Raw genomic sequence first — 25,581 nt, 5'->3', positions numbered from 1 at the left:
GCTAGTGAGTTTTTTTATTGCAGACTTTCAGTGGGCATTTCACGGCCCACACTTAATATATCTTTTTTACTTTTTAAAAGTAAAGATGTTACTTTCAACATCTTTGCTGCCATCAAAGTCACTGTATCTATTTCTTTCTTTGCACCTGCAATTTTGGCACTACACTACAAAATGTTAACCCACAAAAATATAAAGTGAAAGTGAAGTCGTTCAGTCGTGTCCGATGCTTAGTGACCCCATGGACTGCAGCCCACCAGGCTCCTCCATCCATGGGATTTTCCAGGCAAGAGTACTGGAGTCAGTTGCCATTGCCTTCTCCAGAAAAACTGCTGCTGCTGCTGCTAAGTCACTTCAGTCTTGTCCAACTCTGTGAGACCATAGACGGCAGCCCACCAGGCTCTCCCATCCCTGGAATTCTCCAGGCAAGAACACTGGACTGGGTTGCCATTTCCTTCTCCAATGCATGAAAGTGAAAAGTGAAAGTGAAAGTGAAGTCACTCAGTCGTGTTCAACCCTCAGCGACCCCATGGACTGCAGCCTTCCAGGTTCCTCTGTAAAGAGTACATGAAATGATGGACTGACCCAAATTTCTGAGCATCCTATTCTAGATTTTCTAATTTTATAGGGCTTTTGTTTTCAATCTTGTCTGAGCACTAGTCTTTAGACAAATATAATTCATTTCTTCGGGAGGTGGCATTGCTGTGTGGCTTAAAAAAAATCCTATAGATGATTCCATTACATATCATCTTTTAAAAAATACATCAGAATAAATCTTGCTATGAGAAAATGAATTTGTTGATAAAATGGTTTTACCTTCTTAGAGACACCTTTGTCTCTTAAACATAAATATAAGAGATTCTCAGATTACAATTTCCTGATTTTTCAACCATTGATCTATATATTTAATTGTAGATCAGCAATTAACATATTGATAACCTACTCTGTAGCATGAAATTAAAAAAAATTCTTCCAAAAAAAATTGGAAAATTGTTTATTGATTCATTTAATGATATTTCTGTAAAATCTGTCAGCAGATTTTTGATCTCTGCTGTATCTCCAGTATCTATTTTAGTAGTGACAAAAAGTAGGGACTCACTTAATATTTGTTGAAGGCTGTAATTGCATACTTTCTGGTATTAAAATAATTTTATACAGATGGCTAACAAGCACATGAAAAGATGCTCAACATCACTGAGTATCAAAGAAATGCAAATCAAAACCACAGTGAGGTACCATCTCATGCCAGTCAGAATGGCTGCTACAAACAATAAATGCTGGAGAGGGTGCAGAGAAAAGGGAACCCTCTTACACTGTTGGTGGGAATTCCTTAAAAAACTGGAAATAGAACTGCCATACGACCCAGCAATCCCACTGCTGGGCATACACACCGAGGAAACCAGAATTGAAAGAGACACGTGTACCCCAACGTTCATCACAGCACTGTTTACAAAGCTAGGATATGGAAGCAAGCTAGATGTCCACTGGCAGAGGAATGGATAAGAAAGCTGTGGTAGGGGGAGGAGCCAAGATGGCGGAGGAGTAGGACGGGGAGAACACTTTCTCCCCCACAAATTCATCAAAAGAGCATTTAAATGTCGAGTAAATTCCACAAAACAACTTCTGAATGCCGGCAGAGGACATCAGGCACCCAGAAAAGCAACCCAACTCTTCGAAAGGAGAGAGAAGAAATACAGCTCCACCCACCAGAACACCGACACAAGCTTCCCTAACCAGGAAACCTTGACAAGCCACCTGTACAAACCCACACACAGTGAGGAAACGCCATAATAAAGAGAACTCCACAAACTGCCAGAATACAGAAAGGACACCCCAAACTCAGCAATTTAAACAAGATGAAAAGACAGAGGAATACTCAGCAGATAAAGGAACAGGATAAATGCCCACCAAACCAAACAAAAGAGGAAGAGATAGGGAATCTACCTGATAAAGAATTCCAAATAATGATAGTGAAATTGATCCAAAATCTTGAAACTAAAATGGAATCACAGATAAATAGCCTGGAGACAAGGATTGAGAAGATGCAAGAAAGGTTTAACAAGGACCTAGAAGAAATAAAAAAGTGTCAATATATCATGAATAATGCAATAAATGAAATTAAAAACACTCTGGAGGCAACAAATAGTAGAATAACAGAGGCAGAAGATAGGATTAGTGAATTAGAAGATAGAATGGTAGAAATAAATGAATCAGAGAGGATAAAAGAAAAACGAATTAAAAGAAATGAGGACAATCTCAGAGACCTCCAGGACAATATTAAACACTACAACATTCGAATCATAGGGGTTCCAGAAGAAGAAGACAAAAAAAAAGACCATGAGAAAATACTTGAGGAGATAATGGTGGAAAACTTCCCTAAAATGGGGAAGGAAATAATCACTCAAGTCCAAGAAACCCAGAGAGTCCCAAACAGGATAAACCCAAGGCGAAACACCCCAAGACACATATTAATCAAATTAACAAAGATCAAACACAAAGAACAAATATTAAAAGCAGCAAGGGAAAAACAACAAATAACACACAAGGGAATTCCCATAAGGATAACAGCTGATCTTTCAATAGAAACTCTTCAAGCCAGGAGGGAATGGCAAGACATACTTAAAATGATGAAAGAAAATAACCTACAGCCCAGATTATTATACCCAGCAAGGATCTCATTCAAGTATGAAGGAGAAATCAAAAGCTTTTCAGACAAGCAAAAGCTGAGAGAATTCTGCACCACCAAACCAGCTCTCCAACAAATACTAAAGGATATTCTCTAGACAGGAAACACAAAAACAGTGTATAAACTCGAACCCAAAACAATAAAGTAAATGGCAACGGGATCATACTTATCAGTAATTACCTTAAATGTAAATGGGTTGAATGTCCCAACCAAAAGACAAAGACTGGCGGAATGGATACAAAAACAAGACCCCTACATATGTTGTCTACAAGAAACCCACCTCAAAACAGGGGACACATACAGACTGAAAGTGAAGGGCTGGAAAAAGATTTTCCATGCAAATAGATACCAAAAGAAAGCAGGAGTAGCAATACTCATATCAGATAAAATAGACTTTAAAACAAAGGCTGTGAAAAGAGACAAAGAAGGTCACTACATAATGATCAAAGGATCAATCCAAGAAGAAGATATAACAATTATAAATATATATGCACCCAACATGGGAGCACCACAGTACGTAAGACAAATACTAACAAGTATGAAAGGAGAAATTAACAATAACACAATAATAGTGGGAGACTTTAATACCCCACTCACACCTATGGATAGATCAACTAAACAGAAAATTAACAAGGAAACACAAACTTTAAATGATACAATAGACCAGTTAGACCTAATTGATATCTATAGGACATTTCATCCCAAAACAATGAATTTCACCTTTTTATCAAGCGCACATGGAACCTTCTCCAGGATAGATCACATCCTGGGCCATAAAGCTAGCCTTGGTAAATTCAAAAAAATAGAAATCATTCCAAGCATTTTTTCTGACCACAATGCATTAAGATTAGATCTCAATTACAGGAGAAAAATCTATTAAAAATTCCAACATATGGAGGCTGAACAACACTCTGCTGAATAACCAACAAACCACAGAAGAAATCAAAAAAGAAATCAAAATTTGCATAGAAACGAATGAAAATGAAAACACAACAACCCAAAACCTGTGGGACACGGTAAAAGCAGTCCTAAGGGGAAAGTTCATAGCAATACAGGCACACCTCAAGAAACAAGAAAAAAGTCAAATAAATAACCTAACTCTACACCTAAAGCAACTAGAAAAGGAAGAAATGAAGAACCCCAGGGTTAGTAGAAGGAAATAAATCTTAAAAATTAGAGCAGAAATAAATGCAAAAGAAACAAAAGAGACCATAGCAAAAATCAACAAAACCAAAAGCTGATGCTTTGAAAGGATAAATAAAATTGACAAACCATTAGCCAGACTCATCAAGAAACAAAGGGAGAAAAATCAAATCAACAAAATTAGAAACGAAAATGGAGAGATCACAACAGATAACAGAAATACAAAGGATCATAAGAGACTACTATCAACAATTATATGCCAATAAAATGGACAACGTGGAAGAAATGGACAAATTCTTAGAAAAGTACAACTTTCCAAAACTGGACCAGGAAGAAATAGAAAATCTTAACAGACCCATCACAAGCACAGAAATTGAAACTGTAATCAAAAATCTTCCAGCAAACAAAAGCCCAGGTCCAGACAGCTTCACAGCTGAATTCTACCAAAAATTTAGAGAAGAGCTAACACCTATCCTACTCAAACTCTTCCAGAAAATTGTAGAGGAAGGTAAACTTCCAAACTCATTCTATGAGGCCACCATCACCCTAATACCAAAACCTGACAAAGATCCCACAAAAAAAGAAAACTACAGGCCAATATCACTGATGAACACAGATGCAAAAATCCTTAACAAAATTCTAGCAATCAGAATCCAACAACACATTAAAAAGATCATTCACCATGATCAAGTGGGCTTTATCCCAGGGATGCAAGGATTCTTCAATATCCGCAAATCAATCAATGTAATACACCACATTAACAAATTGAAAAATAAAAACCATATGATTATCTCAATAGATGCAGAGAAGGCCTTTGACAAAATTCAACATCCATTTATGATAAAAACTCTCCACAAAGCAGGAATAGAAGGAACATACCTCAACATAATAAAAGCTATATATGACAAACCCACAGCTAACATTATCCTCAATGGTGAAAAATTGAAAACATTTCCTCTAAAGTCAGGAACAAGATAAGGGTGCCCACTTTCACCATTACTATTCAACATAGTTTTGGAAGTTTTGGCCACAGCAATCAGAGCAGAAAAAGAAGTAAAAGGAATCCAAATTGGAAAAGAAGAAGTAAAACTCTCACTGTTTGCAGATGACATGATCCTCTACATAGAAAACCCTAAAGATTCCACCAGAAAATTACTAGAACTAATCAATGATTATAGTAAAGTTGCAGGATACAAAATCAACACACAGAAATCCCTTGCATTCCTATACACTAATAATGAGAAAACAGAAAGAGAAATTAAGGAAACAATTCCATTCACCATTGCAACGAAAAGAATAAAATACTTAGGAATATATCTACCTAAAGAAACTAAAGACCTATATGTAGAAAATTATAAAACACTGGTGAAAGAAATCAAAGAGGACACTAATAGATGGAGAAATATACCATGTTCATGGATTGGAAGAATCAATATAGTAAAAATGAGTATACTACCCAAAGCAATTTATAGATTCAATGCAATCCCTATCAAGCTACCAACAGTATTCTTCACAGAGCTAGAACAAATAATTTCACAATTTGTATGGAAATACAAAAAACCTCGAATAGCCAAAGCGATCTTGAGAAAAAAGAATGGAACTGGAGGAATCAACCTACCTGACTTCAGGCTCTACTACAAAGCCACAGTCATCGAGACAGTATGGTACTGGCACAAAGACAGAAATATAGATCAATGGAACAAAATAGAAAGCCCAGAGATAAATCCACGCTAATTTTTTTCTATGACTTCCAGTTTCTCCTTGATTTTGTAGATTTGTGGTCAACTCTCATCAGCTTCTTCAGCGCATCTTTCATGTCCTTATTCCTTAACGTATAAATGAGAGGGTTGAGACTTGGAGTGATGATAGTGTAAAAGAGGGTGAGGAACTTACCCTGGTCCTTGGAGGCATTGTTACCTGATTGCAGGTACATGTAGATAATAGTTCCGTAGAAGATGGACACTACGGTGAGATGAGATCCACAGGTATTAATTGCTTTTCTCTGGCCTGCTTTTGATTTCATTCTTAGCACAGCTTTGGTGATGTAGCCATAGGATATAAGAATAAGGACGAGTGGTGTAAGGACAATGACAATGCCTAAAGCAAAAACAGACATTTCAACTGCTGTGGTGTCTATGCAAGCTATCTTGACCATAGCTGGCAACTCACACAAGAAATGATCCAGAAGGTTGTTTCCACATCTAGGCAAATTCAGGGTGAGTGTACATAATACCACAGAATTGGCCAGACTAATACTCCAGACTATGATAACCATCTTGAGGCATAAATGTGGGTTCATGATGACCAAATAATGCAAGGGCTTACAGATAGCTGTAAAATGATCATAGGACATAACAGCTAGGAGAAGGCACTCAATGGAGCCAAACCACATGTAAACATAGAGCTGAATGATGCAGCCCACATAGCTGATGGTCTTATCATGTCCCCACAAGTTAACCAGCATCTGGGGGACGATGCTGGTTGTGAAACACAGATCTAGGAGAGATAAATTCCGGAGGAAAAAGTACATTGGTGTGTGGAGATGGGAATCCAGGAGAGATGCAAGAATGATGGCTGTGTTACCGACCAAGGTAATTAAGTAGAAGACAGTGACAACTCCTGACAGGACCGTCTCCAGTTTGGGATGGTCAGAGAAGCCAAGCAGAATGAAGCCATGTAGAGAAGTATAATTTCTCTGGTCCATAATCCTTCAGTGTCAAATCCAAAAGAAGAGCAGGTGGAGAAGGTGAAGGACGATGAGGATGAATGGGAGGAGGAGAAAGAAAAGGAGAAGGGAAAGGAAGAGGAGAAACTTGTCAACAAAGACTATCTGAATAATTTAAATAAATATAGAACTAAACAAAGGTAACAAATTTATATTACTAGTAAAAATTAAAGCCAAGTAATCTGATATTTGTTGTAGGTTCTTTTATGGTGATGAGTTGAATATATTTTTATATTAAACTTATGGAGTTTTACTAAGGGTCTGAATTTTCTCATTGTGTAAATTTGAAAGTTTGGAATAGGTTTGCTTCTATGATTATTTATAATTTTCATTGACTATGTACAGTGAACATGCTATTTTACTTGGTCAGTGGATTCACCTATATGATATAATTATTTGGCTAATGTTAGAATGAGGAAGAGTATTCCTTTTTTTTGCATATCCTAGTGAATAGCACCTTTGGTCTTCTAGTTTGATATGCAGGAGATCTGGCATTTATTCTTGGCATGTTTATCTCTCTCATCTCCAATATGTAACATCACCAAAACTTGTAAGTTTTAATGCAAAAATATATTTTAATTGTCCTCTCACTCTAAAAACTTACATGATCAGTGCCCTAATCCAAATCACTGTCATCTCTATTCTGCTGCTGCTAAGTCGCTTCAGTCATGTCTGACTCTGTGCGACCCCATAGCCGGCAGCCCACCAGGCTCCCCTGTCCCTGGGATTCTCCAAGCAAGAACACTGGAGTGGGTTACCATTTCCTTCTCCAATGCATGAAAGTGAAAAGTGAAAGTGAAGTCGCTTAGTCGTGTCCGACTCTTAGCGACGCCATGGACTGCAGCCTACGAGGCTCCTCCGTCCATGGGATTTTCCAGGCAAGAGTACTGGGGTGGGGTGCCATTGCCTTCTCCAATCTCTATTCTAGATTCTGGCAATAATCTTTATTCCTTACTTCTAGTTTTATGCCTTTACATTTTTACAAGATTAAATAAAATCACATTATCCATGTGCCCAAACCTAGCCAGTCATTTTCCATTACATTTAGGAAATATTCTAATTCTTTAAGATGGCCTAGATGAACCTGCACAAGGCCTCATTCTCATTTCACAGATCACTTTACACATATTGACTACTAGCCTCCTCTCACTTTGACAAGTCAGATTCATTCCTATCTAAAGCCCTGGAAACCCTTCTCCTTTTCTGGACTCCTATTTATTCTGCAAGTTCTGCTCATTCTTTTAACTACCTCTTGAATGTTCATTGCTTAAAGAGGAATTGCCTGAACTCATAATCTCTTTTTGTTTGATATCATGTATAGAGAGATTTACAGAGGGCCAGTGTAGCATGGAGTATGACAGCACAGGCAGAGAGAGTTTGTTTATATTTCTGCAAATTATTTAGCTGTGCAATCTCAGACGAGTTACATCACACTTCTGGTCTCAGTTTTCTCATCTGTAAAAATGGGGACAAAAATCATTTGGAGTTGGGGTGAAGATTGAATAAGTGGAAAGTTTTTAGAACAATGCTTGGAATGTAGGGTATCTCAATAGTCATTAGTTACTACAGTTATTCTAATAATAAATTATAATCATTCACCATGTGAGTAAATGTTTAACAACTCCCCCCATCTATGCAGTGGTCTATAATACCTAATGCATTTCACCTAAGTATGTATATGTTTATATATATGTATATCCCCTTGTGTATACATAATTTTTGAATAAAAAATTTCACACTATGAATAATGATGAAAAATCACTGAAAGTGATTTCACGTCACTGAAAGTGAAAGTGAAATGAAAGTGTTAGTTGCTCAGTTGTGTCCTACTCTTAGTGAGCCTGCCAGACTCCTCTGTCCATGGAATTTGCCAGGCAAGAATACTGGAGTGGGTTGCTATTTTCTACTCCAGGGAATATTCCTGACTCAGGGATTGAACTCAAGTCTCCTGCATTGGCAGGCAGATTCAATCACTTTGTTAGTAGCACTTTTTTTTTTTAATAAGTGATAAAGACTTAGGCTTCTATTTTATGATTGTCTAAATAGGATGATAGAAGGTGGCAGATGAATGGAAAAATTTTCATTTAATCTATATAGTTGCAAATAACATTTATTTAGTTTGGTGAAAAATAGTTGAAAATATTAGTTTCTATTCAAAGGAATAGTAAACTCATCATGATTTAGTAGTGTGATACAGATAGAGTTCCTTTAGACATGCATGAGCATATCAGAGCTGTCAAAACTTTTAACAGTCGAACAGGTTATCAATACATTTTTCCCTATCACGGGGTATAAAATGATCACTTCTCAACAAATAACATCCAGAACGCTTCCATTAAAAATGACTAAAAGAAAATAGATGATTGAAAAATAAGTTAAATATCACACTGATTTGCCTCTCTCTGTATAGATATAGTAGAAAAAGCTGTGCTTTCTTTGTTTGTTATACATTTCAAATATATTTCTTGAATATTAGGAAGAAATTACTTCAAACTGTGGCCGTGATTCAAAAGTGGACACATATAGAAGAGTAATTGAGTATAGTGGTTAAGATAGCTGTTTTGAGAGAGTCATTTGGTAATTTTCTCAGAAATAGCTTTCCAAGAGTCATGATTTGAGCCTGGGTTCTATCATTGACCTACCTGCGCAGGAAGAAATAAATAACTCTGAAATGTATTGCAAGCTGTCACACACTATTAGAGCAATATAATATCTAATGACAGACAGGTCTGTGTGTGTAATTGTGCCTAAATTCTGAATAAAACAGAGCTTCAGTTAAAATTATAAGAAAACGAAATCTAAAAATTAAAAAAAATTAAGTCAATGACACAAGTTAATTTCTTAACTTTTTGCAATATCACTGTAGCCTCCAAAGATTAATTCAGGAAGGTAAAAAGAATCCTTCTGCCTATTAAAATCTCAACATAGGAAATCTTCAAATTATTTTTCATGCATCTATGAGGTTTAGAAATGGAATAAAATTGTCTGTCTTTACTAGCTTCAAAGTCTTAATGAAGAAAATATTACATTTCAATTCTTTATTTTTAATTTAATCTACATTTCCCTCTTTAATTTCTGCTGGATGAAAATATCTGAAATCACAAATTGAGACATAACTTCATGTCTTCCTCTTTACTATGCAATATTTCCTTCATAATAAAGATAAAAAGGAGAATTTCTATACAGAGGTTTATATTTATTCTAAACATCCTGAAAGAAAATCAGAGGAATCAGTCTTTGTCGGTCCAAGTTCTCTCTCTTTTACTTCCTACAAGTTGTTTTACCAACTCAGGCATACTATTTTCCAAGAGATATTAAAGATTAACATTACTGTGATCCAGAGAGAGTTCCATTTACGTTCTGCTTCTTGACCAATGTGGAGCCCACACTGTGGACAATAGATCCTGTGGACATTTGCTTTGCAGGGCTGCAGCTTGTTCATGTTTTCTCTGCAGTGCCACTGTGAATTCTGCTTTTCCTGATATATACTAAGGTATAGATTCTCGATGGGACTCCTCCCTCTTGAACATGTGACTTCAGGTGAGGGGTTGAGACTTGTCAGAAATTCTTACTACTTGTTCTGACTTTAAATCAACCTGCAGATAGGTCTTTGCCCTAGAGAAACATTAAAAAGCAACTATTAACTCACTATTCTGAACAATTTGAACAAAATTTCCCAGTGTTGCTAGAAAACCCAGATCATTCAGAAAAGTTTGCTAAACCATTCAGACCATATCTGATTGACTTTAGTTAAGTGCCATAGATAAATCCTGTAAAAGAGATAGTTGGAGAATTAGTCAATATCCTGATATGTCACCTGAAGAAATTTAATAGATGTAAAAGTTACTTCGTATAAAGGAAAGCTATTAGTACAGGGAAATGAGAAAAAGTATTTTTAGAATTTTTTCTCTAGGTAGAGAATGTATTTCAAATAAAAATTGCTTTTAAGTAATATGCATTTTCAATACTCAAATTATAGCATGTAACTCTGTAAAATCATTTTACCATTAATAGTACACCTATGTTTTTCTTTCTGGCTTACTTCACTCTGTATAATAGGTTCCAGTTTCATCCATCTCATTAGAATTGATTCAAATGTATTCTTTTGAGTAGTAGCTGAGTAGTTGATGTATTGCAAAACCAATACAATATTGTAAAGTAAAATAAATAAATAAATAGTACACCTATGGATTTTTGAAATAATTTTGTCCTGAGCAGATATCATTTAAATAAAGTGTCTCTAATAATTGCCTCTGATATCCAAAGTCAAAACAGTTATCTGTGGAAGAGAATGTTGTTTCCAAAGCTCTAAAACAATAAGTTGAAGATCATAAGATTTATATTTTTATTAAACAGTCCTAATGTACCTTTGACTTAATAGCCATGGTAAGTAATTCAGACATTTTGTGTTCATGACAATTCAGTGTCTCAGAGGTCACTATTATGGAATGAAGTTTTTATAACTTGGCTTATGATCAATCATAAGTTATAAGAGCTCCTTTTAATTAGAAGTACATCAGATCAGATGAGATCAGATCAGTTGCTCAGTCGTGTCTGACTCTTTGCGACCCCCTGAATCGCAGAAGTACATACCATCAATAATTACTTTAATAAAATACATGAACACAAATTGACTGCCTCATGATACCTATTTAATTGTGCTGAGCAATAAAACTATTTTAACTATCCATTTCTGTGTGATAGCAATCACTATATTCTATAGTCCTAAGGGGAAAGTTCATAGCAATACAGGCACACCTCAAGAAACAAGAAAAAAGTCAAATAAATAACCTAACTCTACACCTAAAGCAACTAGAAAAGGAAGAAATGAAGAACCCCAGGGTTAGTAGAAGGAAATAAATCTTAAAAATTAGAGCAGAAATAAATGCAAAAGAAACAAAAGAGACCATAGCAAAAATCAACAAAGCCAAAAGCTGGTTCTTTGAAAGGATAAATAAAATTGACAAACCATTAGCCAGACTCATCAAGAAACAAAGGGAGAAAAATCAAATCAATAAAATTAGAAACGAAAATGGAGAGATCACAACAGACAACACAGAAATACAAAGAATCATAAGAGACTATTATCAACAATTATATGCCAATAAAATGGACAACAAGGAAGAAATGGACAAATTCTTAGAAAAGTACAACTTTCCAAAACTCGACCAGGAAGAAATAGAAAATCTAACAGACCCATCACAAGCACAGAAATTGAAACTGTAATCAAAAATCTTCCAGCAAACCAAAGCCCAGGTCCAGACGGCTTCACAGCTGAATTCTACCAAAAATTTAGAGAAGAGCTAACACCTATCCTACTCAAACTCTTCCAGAAAATTGTAGAGGAAGGTAAACTTCCAAACTCATTCTATGAGGCCACCATCACCCTGATACCAAAACCTGACAAAGATCCCACAAAAAAAGAAAACTACAGGCCAATATCACTGATGAACATAGATGCAAAAATCCTTAACAAAATTCTAGCAATCAGAATCCAACAACACATTAAAAAGTTCATACACCATGACCAAGTGGGCTTTATCCCAGGGATGCAAGGATTCTTCAATATCCGCAAATCAATCAATGTAATACACCACATTAACAAATTGAAAAATAAAAACCATATGATTATCTCAATAGATGCAGAGAAAGCCTTTGACAAAATTCAACACCCATTTATGATAAGAACTCTCCAGAAAGCAGGAATAGAAGGAACATACCTCAACATAATAAAAGCTATATATGACAAACCCACAGCAAACACTATCCTCAATGGTGAAAAATTGAAAGCATTTCCTCTAAAGTCAGGAACAAGACAAGGGTGCCCACTTTCACCATTACTATTCAACATAGTTTTGGCCACAGCAATCAGAGCAGAAAAAGCAATAAAAGGAATCCAAATTGGAAAAGAAGAAGTAAAACTCTCACTATTTGCAGATGACATGATCCTCTACATAGAAAACCCTAAAGATTCCACCAGAAAATTACTAGAACTAATCAATGATTATAGTAAAGTTGCAGGATATAAAATCAACACACAGAAATCCCTTGCATTCCTATACACTAATAATGAGAAAACAGAAAGAGAAATTAAGGAAACAATTCCATTCACCATTGCAATGAAAAGAATAAAATACTTAGGAATATATCTACCTAAAGAAACTAAAGACCTATATATAGAAAACTATAAAACACTGGTGAAAGAAATCAAAGAGGACACTAATAGATGGAGAAATATACCATGTTCATGGATTGGAAGAATCAATATAGTAAAAATGAGTATACTACCCAAAGCAATTTATAGATTCAATGCAATCCCTATCAAGCTACCAACAGTATTCTTCACAGAGCTAGAACAAATAATTTCACAATTTGTATGGAAATACAAAAAACCTCAAATAGCCAAAGCGATCTTGAGAAAGAAGAATGGAACTGGAGGAATCAACCTACCTGACTTCAGGCTCTACTACAAAGCCACAGTTATCAAGACAGTATGGTACTGGCACAAAGACAGAAATATAGATCAATGGAACAAAATAGAAAGCCCAGAGATAAATCCACGCACATATGGACACCTTATCTTTGACAAAGGAGGCAAGAATATACAATGGATTAAAGACAATCTCTTTAACAAGTGGTGCTGGGAAATCTGGTCAACCACTTGTAAAAGAATGAAACTAGAACACTTTCTAACACCATATACAAAAATAAACTCAAAATGGATTAAAGATCTCAATGTAAGACCAGAAACTATAAAACTCCTAGAGGAGAACATAGGCAAAACACTCTCTGACATACATCACAGCAGGATCCTCTATGACCCACCTCCCAGAATATTGGAAATAAAAGCAAAAATAAACAAATGGGACCTAATTAAACTTAAAAGCTTCTGCACATCAAAGGAAACTATTAGCAAGGTGAAAAGACAGCCTTCAGAATGGGAGAAAATAATAGCAAATGAAGCAACCGACAAACAACTAATCTCAAAAATATACAAGCAACTCCTACAGCTCAACTCCAGAAAAATAAATGACTCAATCAAAAAATGGGCCAAAGATCTAAATAGACATTTCTCCAAGGAAGACATACAGATGGCTAACAAGCACATGAAAAGATGCTCAACATCACTCATTATCAGAGAAATGCAAATCAAAACCACTATGAGGTACCATTTCACACCAGTCAGAATGGCTGCGATCCAAAAGTCTACAAACAATAAATGCTGGAGAGGGTGTGGAGAAAAGGGAACCCTCTTACACTGTTGGTGGGAATGCAAACTAGTACAGCCACTATGGAGAACAGTGTGGAGATTCCTTAAAAAACTGGAAATAGAACTGCCTTATGATCCAGCAACCCCACTGCTGGGCATACACACTGAGGAAACCAGAAGGGAAAGAGACACGTGTACCCCAATGTTCATCGCAGCACTGTTTATAATAGCCAGGACATGGAAGCAACCTAGATGTCCATCAGCAGATGAATGGATAAGAAAGCAGTGGTACATATAGACAATGGAGTATTACTCAGCCATTAAAAAGAATACATTTGAATCAGTTCTAATGAGGTGGATGAAACTGGAGCCTATTATACAGAGTGAAGTAAGCCAGAAGGAAAAACACCAATACAGTATACGAACGCATATATATGGAATTTAGAAAGATGGTAATGATAACCCTGTATACGAGACAGCAAAAGAGACACTGATGTATAGAACAGTCTTATGGACTCTGTGGGAGAGGGAGAGGGTGGGAGGATTTGGGAGAATGGCATTGAAACATGTAAAATATCATGTATGAAACGAGATGCCACTCCAGGTTCAATGCACGATACTGGATGCTTGGGGCTGGTGCACTGGGACGACCCAGAGGGATGGTTTGGGGAGGGAGGAGGGAGGAGGGTTCAGGATGGGGAACACATGTATACCTGTGGTGGATTCATTTTATTTTTTTTAGAAAAAAAAAAAAAAGACATAGTTGGTGACGGACAGGGAGGCCTGGCGTGCTGCGATACATGGGGTCGCAAAGAGTTGGACACGACTGAGCGACTGATCTGATCTGATCTGATAGTGTGAAGTAGATGGAGCCAGATATTTTGGACTGAAATTCCAGGGATTCCAGTTATTAGCTGTGTAAACCTGGGAAAATTACTTAACATTTTGGTGCCTCAGAGTTGTTATCTATAATAGAAGGATAGTAACAATACATACTTAGAGGGTTAGTACGAGTTTAAATGAATTCAGTTCAGTTCAGTCACTCAATCGTGTCTAACTCTTTGTGACCCCATGGACTGCAGCATGGCAGACCTCCCTGTCCATCACCAACTCCTGAGTCTACCGAAACAAATGTCTATTGAGTCGGTGATGCCGTCCAACTATTTCATCCTCTGTCGTCCTCTTCTCCGCCTGCCTTCAATCTTTCCCAGCATCAGGGTCTTTTAAAATGAGTCAGCTCTTCATATCAGGTGGCCAAAGTACTGGAGTTTCAGCTTTAGCATCAGTCCTTCCAATGAACACCCAGGACTGATCTCCTTTAGGATGGACTGGTTGGATCTCTTTGCAGTCCAAGGGACTCTCAAGAGTCTTCTCCAACACCACACTTCAAAAGCATCAATTCTTCAGCACTCAGCTTTCTTTATGGTCCAATTCTCACATCCATACATGACTACTGGAAAAACCATAGCCTTGACTAGATGGACTTTGTTGACAAAGTAATGTCTCTGCTTTTTAATATTCTTTCTAGGTTGGTCATAACTTTCCTTCCAAGGAGTAAGCGTCTTTTAATGTCTTGGCTGCATTCACCATCTGCAGTGATTTTGGAGCCTAAAAAAATAAAGTCAGCCACTGTTTCCACTGTTTCCCCATCTATTTGCCATGAAGTGAAGGGAGTGGATGCCATGATCTTAGTTTTCTGAATGTTGAGCTTTATTAAGCCAACTTTTTCACTCTCCTCTTTCACTTTCATCAATAGGCTCTTTAGTTCTTCTTCACTTTCTGCCATAAGGGTGGTGTCATCTGCATATCTGAAGTTATTGATATTTCTTCTGGCAATCTTGATTTCAGCTTGTGCTTGATCCAGCCTAGCGTTTCTCATGATGTACTCTGCATATAAGTTAAATAAGCAGGGTGACAATATACAGCCTTGACGTACTCCTTTTCCTATTTGGAACCATGGTTAAATGAATTAACCATTTGTAAAATATTACAGTATTGGTTGACACACAGTAAACATTCAGATAAATAAGCTATTACTATTTCAATCAATTTAGGGAGTCTGTATGGTATAACAATGTTCATTTTAATAAATTTTGGGAGAGCTAATACAGATACTTGATAAAACATCTGGTAAGTACTTTCCCTGTTTCAACCAGTTCCTTTAGAATTAAATACATACTGCATATGTATTTTGTATATATATTATTATATATTGTTTTAAATTAGGATAATAAGAAACTCTGATGCTGAGAGGGATTGGGGGCAGGAGGAGAAGGGGATGACAGAGGATGAGATGGCTGGATGGCATCACCGACTCGATGGACATGAGTTTGGATGAACTCCGGGAGGTGGTGATGGACAGGGAGGCCTGGCGTGCTGCAATTCATGGGGTTGCAAAGAGTCGGACTCGACTGAGCGACTGAACTGAACTGAACTCAAATAAGAAACAAAATCAATTAATTGGGATTTTTGGTCTATCAAAATTCTAAACATATGGATAGTTGAAAATACTCACTTTGACTAAAGATCTCAATTTTAAACATGTATTTTCATGTCTCTCTTTTAATTTTCTATAGTTCTCTTTTTTCTTTAAAAAAAGTTCAAGTTGTAATTTAACTTTATAGTTGGAGCCCAAACATCAAAAATACTCATTTTTTTTCTTTGAAAACAAAAATGTATATGAATTGTCATATATATGTCATATATATTTAATTCCATTCTTGCACAGTAACTTTCCTATTCTCCTGCTCTTTATTCTTTTTTTTTTTTTAATTTATTTTTACTTGGAGGATAATCGCTTCATGTTGTATTGGCTTCTGCCATACACCAACATGAATCAACCATAAGTATACATATGTCTCCTTCCTCTTGAACCTCCCTCACATGCCGGACCCCTTCCTACCCTTATAGATTGTCACAGGGCACCGGGTTGCCTTGCTCCTTATTCTGTGATTATATCCTATGGGTTTGCTACTCTGGAGAAATTACAGAGAAATCATCTGGATTCTTTAGTGTTTGAAAATTTTCTCATTGGTTTTCCAGCAATGGGTAGATTCAGATTGTGAAGCAGGTGTTTTTGTGTTAGATATGCAATATAGTGTCTTTTTTGAACCCCTTGACTAAATCGAGATGTTTTTCTGATCACTTTCTATTTCCCCATTTTTTCCTTGCTTTCTTTAGCCCTTTACTAACAGGAACCATTTAGAATGAAATTATTAGCTTCCCCCTTTGGCTGCTTTTCAGAATAACTGAGGTATGTGGAAATTTTAGAAATACAAAATCTGAGATGCTTATGCTCTCACCAGAGGCTATATTATTCTGCTTCTACTGCGTCTCTGGATAATATAGTTTCAGGGCTTTAAATGCCATCTACATGTTGATGGCTTTCAAATTTATATTTCTGGTCTTCTCTATTGAGCATGAAACTAGTAATGCCCACCACCTAATTTTGTTCAAATTTGAATGTCTAATAAGAATATGAACCTAACATGGCTAAAATGGGCTTCCTTGGAGGAGGAAATGGCAACCAACTCCAATATTCTTGCCAGGCAAATCTTGTGGACAGAGGAGCCTGGTTGGCTGCTAGCCAGCTGTGGTTCATAGGGTCGCAAAGAGTCGGATACTGCTGAGCGCATGCACCGCATGCATGGCTAAAATAGAACTCTTGATCCCACTGCACCAAATCTGATAGTACCTCAGTCTTCCTAATCATAGTAAATGGTACAAACATCTACCTGTCAATGGCCAGAAACCTGTCATCCTTAATTACTTCCCTGCCCTTACCTTGAAAGTCTGAACTATTTCAAACTTTGCCTGTTCTCCCCATTTCTACTGTTATTTACACTGAGCACCTGTCTTCCTCCCCCACCCCCAACCCTGGGTTACTCAATTGCCTCTTATCTTTATCCCTGCTAAATCCATTCTCTATATGACAGCCAAAATTGTTCTTAAAAAATCTAAATGACCTGTGGCAGATTCATTTTGATATATGGCAAAGCCAATACAATATTGTAAAGTTAAATAAAATAAAATAAAAAAAATCTAAATGAAATATTTTCATTTACTTGTCTGAAATCTTTCAAGATTGCTATGTACTTAGAACATAATGTGAACTCCTTGAGATAGGGGTCAACCAAAATTAAAACAAAGCTAGTTCCTGAACTCCACTCTTCCTATGGATACATCCATTGTACAGTAGCACATAGAGCAATTCCCTCTGAAAGAAATCCAGAGACTTCTTGAGTAACTTCTACACATTGGATGAGTGTGAAAATACTTAAATTGTAATGGGTAGGACTAATTGAGACACAATCTTTTGTTTTTCTGAACTTTATTTATTTAGCTGTATGTGGTCTTTCTTTCCAGTGCATAGACTCTCTAGTTGTGGTGCACAACACTTGTATTTCTTGCCTTCCAGATACTGGTCATTCTAATAGGTGTAAGGTGCTATGTCATTATGGTGTTTATTTGCATTTCCCTGATGATGACTGACATTGAGCACTTCCTAATTTACATGTTTGCCATTTATGTGTCTTCTTTGAAAAATTTTCTATTCAGTACTTTTGCCCATTTTGAAATTGAATTTTTTTTTTTTTGTTATTGTGTGTTTTTTTTTAAACAAATTAATTATTTTTAATTGAAGGATGGTTGCTTTACAATGTTGTGTTGGCTTCTGCCATATATCAACATGAATCAGCCGTAGGTTTATGTATGTCCCCTCCCTCTTGAACCCTTATTCCCACCTCCCACCCCTTCTACCCCTCTAGATTATCACAGAGCACCAGATTTGAACTCCCTGCATCATAGTGTAAATTTCCACTGGTTATCTAATTTTACATATGTTAATATATATATGTTTCAATGCTACTCTCTCAGTTTGTCCCACCCTCTCCTTCCTCCCCTGTGCCCACACGTCTTTTCTCTAAGTCTGTGTCTCCATTGCTGCCCTGCAAATAGGTTCATCAGTACCATCTTTCTAGATTCCATATATTTGCATTAATACATGATATTTGTCTTTCTCTTTCTGACTTACTTCACCCTGTATAATAGGCTCTAGGTTCATCCACATTATTAGAACGGAGTCAAATGTGTTCCTTTTTATGGCTGAATAATATTCCATTGTGTATATGTACCACAACTTCTTTATCTATTCATCTGTTGATGGACAACTAGATTGCTTCCATGTTCTAGCTATTGTAAATAGTGCTGCAATCAACACTGGAGTGCATGTGTCTTTTTCAGTTATGGTTTCCTCAGGGTATATGCCCAGTAGTGGGATTATTGGGTCATATGGTAGATTTATTCCTAGTTTTTTTTTTAAAGGAATCTCCATACTGTTCTCCATAGTGGCTGTATCATTTTGCATTACCATGTATACTTTGGATACTAGCCACTTCTCAGATATATGATTTGTAAAATTTCTCCCATTCTGTAGGTTGCCTTTTTATTTTGTAAATTTTCTCTTTTGCTTTTTAGTTTGATGTAGTTCCACTTGTTGAGTTTTGGTTTTGTTACTTGTGCTTTTGGTGTCATATCCAAACATTCTGTTAAGATGGTATACTTTGCCATTAGTCTGGTCCACTCATCCAGAGATTTGTTAATACGTGCCTGAAGAGATTAGGATAGGAGCTCCTTTATTTAGCCCCAGAACTTGATAGCTCAATATATTTGATAACACATCTATATGTCCTCTATTTCCAATTGTTTTAATGACAATTCATGAGATGATTCCTTAGGGATCTACTTAGGTGTTAAAAAACAAAATTTAACTGACTAATTTTAAGTTCTAATTTATTAGGTGATTTTTGAACTGAGCAGCATCTCATCTAATCAGAAAGGCATTACAAGGGGTTGAACAAAAAGGAAGTTTTTTTCTTTTCAAGTATTTATTTATTGGCTGCATTGCATGTTAGTTGCAGCATGTAGGATCTTTGTTGTGTCATGCGTGATCTTTCTTTGCAGTACAGATTCTAGTTGGGGCATGTGGGCTTTGTAGTTGCAGCCAGCGGGCTTAGTTGCTCTGTGACATGGGGGATCTTAGTTTCCTGACCAGGGACTGCACCCAGGTCCCCTGCACTGTGAGGTGAATTCTCAATCATGGGACCACCAAGGAAGTACCAGGAAAGTTTTTATAGGAAGAAAGATGTGGTAAGGCAGCTATTAGGACAGAAAACTGAGGATTATTTTTAGGCCAGAAAATGTTTTTGGGAGGAAGAAAATAGCAAGGGGTTTTTTCATGCAGATTGCCTCTTCCTCTGGGAGAATGAAGAAGGGCCGTGTGACAGATTACTTCATTCTTGCTGACCACAAAGTTCCATACTGGTTGATTAAGATTACATTTGTGGTGAAGGTTGTAACTGCAGTTAGCTTAGGTATTAAATCTAGGTTTTGTATCATGGGCTTTAGCACAAGGACTGCCATTCTGAGTCTGTAGTTTTTCTCTTTAACATCCAGGGAACTGGGAAAATCTTATAAGCTACTCTGTAAGAAAGAATTCTGCTCACAACGTCTACAGTTTCTCTCTATTGCATATCTGGTATATTATTTCCATTTTGAATTTTTTTACACTTTATAATCATTATCATTTATTAAAGAGATTAATTTATTAATTTATTAAGCTTTGTCTAACCTATAACATATACTTGAGACAAAACTGAAATGCAAATCAAAACCATAAAGACATATCACCTTACACCTTGTTAGAATGGCCAGCATTTGGAAGGCAAGAAATACAAGTGTTGGTGAGGATGTAGAGAAAAGGGAAATTTTGTGTGTGTTAGTGCAGTTTTTTTTTTTTTTTTTTAATATACGTAAGTCTTTTGTTAACTGGGAATAGTACAGAAGGAATTTCTCTTAAAATTTATATTTCCAATCCATCATAATGTCTGACAGGTATATGTTTCATACTTAAAGTAATTTAATTGAAATTTAATATGTTTAAATATTCTTTTTTTTAGGTCTAAATATTCTGATGCTTGATCAATGTGATATGTATTTCTAGTTAATATATCTACTACGCAGACATATTTGTCTTTCTTTTCAAAATCAAAATGGTAGGCATGCTTGAAAATTTATGGCAGTCCATCATTTTGTGTATTTATATAATAACAAATTACAGAAACTAAGTTTCACATGGGTGTTTGGATTCAGTGGTGTTGAAAGATCATTGATTTAATGATTTTCTTTTCTGGACTCATTTCAGGTAGAGGTACTTGATTAGTGAATGATGTTAGTGGAGTATTTTTTTAGAAATATTAATATATTCTTTTAAAAATGGTATTCTTTATTTTTATTTTTGTTGAGATATAATTGACATATAACACTGTATTAGTTTTGCAATCTAAAAGTTAGCTAACTTATTATGGTAATCCTATTACTATATTATCTATTACCATAATAAGTTAGTTAACTTTTTATCACCAGATACAGCTACAATTTTTTTTTTCTTGTGATGGGAATTTTTAAGATTTACTCTCTGGGCAACTCTCAAATATACAGTACACTGTATAGCATTGTTAACTATAGTCACTATGCTGTCCATTATACTCCAGAACTTATCTTATAACTGGATATTTGCACTTTCTGACCACCTTTACCTGTTTTGCCAGTCTCTTGTCATTCTTTTCCCCCTGTGCCCAGCCTTTGGCAACCACTAATCTGTTTTCTGTATCAATGTGTTCAGTTTTTTTAGATTCGACATGTAAGTAAAGTCATACAGTATCTTTCTCTGCCTGATTTATTTCTCCTAGCATAATGCCTTTAAGTTCCATCCATTTTTTTTTTGCAAGTGGCAGAATCTTCTTTTTTAATGGCTAAATAATATTCCATTGTATACACACACACACACACACACATACCACACATTTTCTTTATCTGTTGTATTTATTTGCTGAGGCAAAAACAGTGGTTCCTAAATGTTAACCATATAATATTCAAACACATGAGGTGTTTTCTTATAGTGCCTTTCACACAGTAAGCATTTCATACATATTTTCTTATTGATTGTTTAATCTGATTTCTGTTTACCAATACACTTTTGATCTACTTAAAGGCTATTTACTTGTACCCTTCATTCTAAAAACCATCCATGCTGGTTTTTAGCCTCCATACTTTATCACACCATTTTCACTTGAATGTTTTCTGCTATATTCAGATATTACAGAATCTTTAGAGTTTAACTCTAGTGCCATCTACTTCATCAATATATTTCCATTTTCTCCTAATCAGACTTATCCATTACTTTCCTGAGAGTCTTTGTACTTACCACCTGTGTTAAGCAGTTTAACACATAAACTTAAGTAGTTTGGGTATAGATATCCTCTAATTATATTATGTAATGTTTTCTCAAACAGATAAGATGGTATCATTTTTGCTTATATGCATAATTCTCCATTTTAATTTATAATACAGGGATCAGGAAGCACAAAATCAATTCTGTCAGATTCATCATTTGTTTACCTTAGGAAGTTCTCTGGCTCCAAGTGAGAGCCTGGCACCCAGCACCATCCTATTTTGGAAAAACTTCCCACCCACTACACACCAGGGATATCCACTACTGTTTTATGCTGAGATGAAGATAGTGAAGCTAAATTTAGTAAATCAGTGAAAGAAGTGACAGGAAAATAAGGAGCTCATTATAATATCCATTTTAAATTTAAGAAAACTAAGACTTAGAAACATTAATTTTTTTTCTCAAGGTAATTTTGAGATTAGGTGTATGTAGTCTTCTGAGTCCTAGTTTAATATTTGTATCATACATTTTTTTCCTCCAATTAACCTTTAATATTACTTCAAGAATATTGACACTGTGCTAGCAGAGCATTTAAGTTAGATGACTAGAGCATATGTGGTAAATTCTTGTAAGTATTGATGTGAGACTTGGTTAGGAAAGTAACCCTTGTTCAAATTTAATTACATTTTCTTATTATTAATGTTAATTACACTTATCAGTTATATTTTCAAGTGACATATTAGTATACAAATGTGAGGTCAGGCTTACTAAATTATAAAAATTCTGGTTAGTTTATAGAAACTCAATGTACCTAAAGGATTTATTGTAATTTAATGTAAATTCCAAGTATATACAGATTTATTATTGAGAAATAAAAGGGAGATTAAGTATTTGAAATTTGGTTTAATTTGGAACCCAAATGCGGAATAGATTTAAGAAAAAAATAAAAGTAGTTAAATAAGAAAACAATCATAACATAACATAATTTTCTGCTGAGTCCATTACTATTATTTTTTTTATGCTTAGATAATTGAAGATAGCAAATAATGTATTTCTTAATGCTACTAACTATAAACTGTACTAAGTTAAGAGCAAACTTACCACAGAACTTAAATTCTCTCTGTGAAAATTTTTTATGAGTTAGTGAACTGTTTCTGAAGTCAACTGTAAAAAGGTATTATGTGGAAAGTAAGAATATCTACACTATTCTAGATAATATTAAGTGTATTTTATGTGAGTCATTGGGGGCTTCCCTGGTAGCTCAGCAGTTGAGAATCCACCTGCAATGTGGGAGACCCAGATTTGATCCTTGGATGCCCTGGAGGAAGGCATGGCAACCCACTACACTATTCTTGCCTGGAGAATCCCATGGACAGAGGAACCTGGCAGCTTTAGTCTATAGGGTTGCAAAGAGTTGGACATGAGTGAAGTGATTGAGCATGCATGCTCTCAAGTCATTACTGTCCTCACTGAGAAAGTAAAAATTATCCAGTGACTCTTCCCTTTTCACATTTTAAGAATTAAGAAATGATACAGGAGAAAATATTATGTTACTTAGAGTACAGCAATGTATCCTTCCAAATCTATCTAGATTATACTTATTAAATAAAGATTATAATTATTAAATAATGGTATCCTTTAGAGATAGGTATCAAATAATAGAAAATATCAAAATTTAGCTCAAATGTCATTGCATTTCCCATAAAATATTACATACTGTATCATACTAAATGAAAATTAAAATATTATTCATTTTATGAAATTCCACTATGTACAAATATTACATTTCTCAAAATTTATGTAAATTCCATGATTCTGTAGATCTATGTCAAAAGCCTACCTAATCTCAAAGTTGTCATATTTTCTTTTCATTGAGATTAAGACAATCATGAAATAAATCTTTCATGAGTGACTGAGAAATGAATAAAATGTCACCTTTAAAATCCCTTAAATTGTGTCTTCTCACTCTTTTGTATCATGATAAAGAGGTAATAGACTTAAGTTACAAAGACCTTTTACTCAAGATAATGATAATAATGTCATAATCAGAGGCATAAAAGTAGGATGATTATAATATTGTTTGCATCCACAAAATGTCTGCCTACAAGAATTAATATGTTAATTGACCTCTGTGATCTAGGGATTCCTTGCCTCACTAAAAGTGAAAGGCAATTAGAAAGCATTTTATTGCCTTACCCACGCTAATTTTTTCCTATGACTTTCAGTTTCTCTTCAGTGTTGTAAATTTGTGGTCAACTCTCATCAGCTTCTTCAGTGCATCTTTCATGTCCTTATTTCTTAAGGTGTAAATGAGAGGGTTGAGACTTGGAGTGATGATGGTGTAAAAAAGAGTGAGGAACTTACCCTGCTCTTTGGAGGCATTGTTACCTGGTTGCAGGTACATGTAGATAATAGCTCCGTAGAAGATGGACACTACGGTGAGATGAGATCCACAGGTATTAACTGCTTTTCTCTGGCCTGCTTTTGATTTCATTCTCAGCACAGCTTTGGCGATGTAGCCATAGGATATAAGAATAAGGACGAGTGGTGTAAGGACAATGACAATGCCTAAAGCAAAAACAGACATTTCAACTGCTGTGGTGTCTATGCAAGCTATCTTGACCATAGCTGGCAACTCACACAAGAAATGATCCAGAAGGTTGTTTCCACATCTAGGCAAATTCAGGGTGAGTGTACATAATACCACAGAATTGGCCAGACTAATACTCCAGACTATGATAACCATCTTGAGGCATAAATGTGGGTTCATGATGACCAAATAATGCAAGGGCTTACAGATAGCTGTAAAACGATCATAGGACATAACAGCTAGGAGAAGGCACTCAATGGAGCCAAACCACATGTAAACATAGAGCTGAATGATGCAGCCCACATAGCTGATGGTCTTATCATGTCCCCACAAGTTAACCAGCATCTGGGGGACGATGCTGGTTGTAAAACACAGATCTAGGAGAGATAAATTCCGGAGGAAAAAGTACATTGGTGTGTGGAGATGGGAATCCAGGAGAGATGCAAGAATGATGGCTGTGTTACCGACCAAGGTAATTAAGTAGAAGACAGTGACAACTCCTGACAGGACCGTCTCCAGTTTGGGATGGTCAGAGAAGCCAAGCAGAATGAAGCCACGTAGAGAAGTATAATTTCTCTGGTCCATAATCCTTCAGTGTCTAATCCTAGAATTAGAAGAGCAAGAGAAAGAGAAGTGGAGAAGGAGAGAGAGGAAAGGCTTGAAGGAAGTGGTGGTGGTGGAGGAGGAGAGGAAGAAGAAAAGAAGGAGGAAATTGGTCAATATAGACTAAATTAATGAAATACAGTAGTAAACAAAGGGAGAGAATTTATATTAATTAATCATTGAAAAAATTAATGGTAAAAGTAAGTGTTGCCCAACTAACCTGGTATTTGTGGTAGTTTCTTTTATAAATAAATAAATTTAAATTTAATATTATATCAATAATAAATGATATTTAACATTATATTTAATAAATATTTATTATATATTACAATATAATTTAAATATTATGATAAACTTAATATTAATTAGATAATAAATTCCATGTTATATTAAATTT

At 35.7% G+C, this 25,581-nt stretch overlaps 2 protein-coding genes across 2 annotated transcripts; both read right to left on the bottom strand.

The window, feature by feature from the left end:
- Positions 1–5,567: 5,567 nt before the first annotated feature.
- On the bottom strand, positions 5,568–6,530 carry LOC109576833 (olfactory receptor 2W1). The gene has a single exon (XM_019985468.2). The coding sequence runs from the start codon at positions 6,528–6,530 to the stop codon at positions 5,568–5,570; it is 963 nt and encodes a 320-aa protein (XP_019841027.2).
- Positions 6,531–24,212: 17,682 nt separating this feature from the next.
- Positions 24,213–25,166, bottom strand: LOC109576878 (olfactory receptor 2W1). The gene has a single exon (XM_019985521.2). The coding sequence runs from the start codon at positions 25,164–25,166 to the stop codon at positions 24,213–24,215; it is 954 nt and encodes a 317-aa protein (XP_019841080.2).
- Between the last annotated feature and the right edge of the window lie 415 nt (positions 25,167–25,581).

Source organism: Bos indicus, chromosome 23 (assembly GCF_029378745.1).
Source record: "Bos indicus isolate NIAB-ARS_2022 breed Sahiwal x Tharparkar chromosome 23, NIAB-ARS_B.indTharparkar_mat_pri_1.0, whole genome shotgun sequence".
NCBI lineage: Eukaryota > Metazoa > Chordata > Mammalia > Artiodactyla > Bovidae > Bos > Bos indicus.
Note: the sequence above shows the minus strand (reverse complement) of the source record. Positions and strands in the feature narration are given on the sequence as shown.

Coding starts and splice junctions, on each gene's coding strand:
- LOC109576833 (XM_019985468.2), bottom strand. CDS start 6,530: ATGGACCAGAGAAATTATACTTCTCTACATGGCTTCATTCTGCTTGGC.
- LOC109576878 (XM_019985521.2), bottom strand. CDS start 25,166: ATGGACCAGAGAAATTATACTTCTCTACGTGGCTTCATTCTGCTTGGC.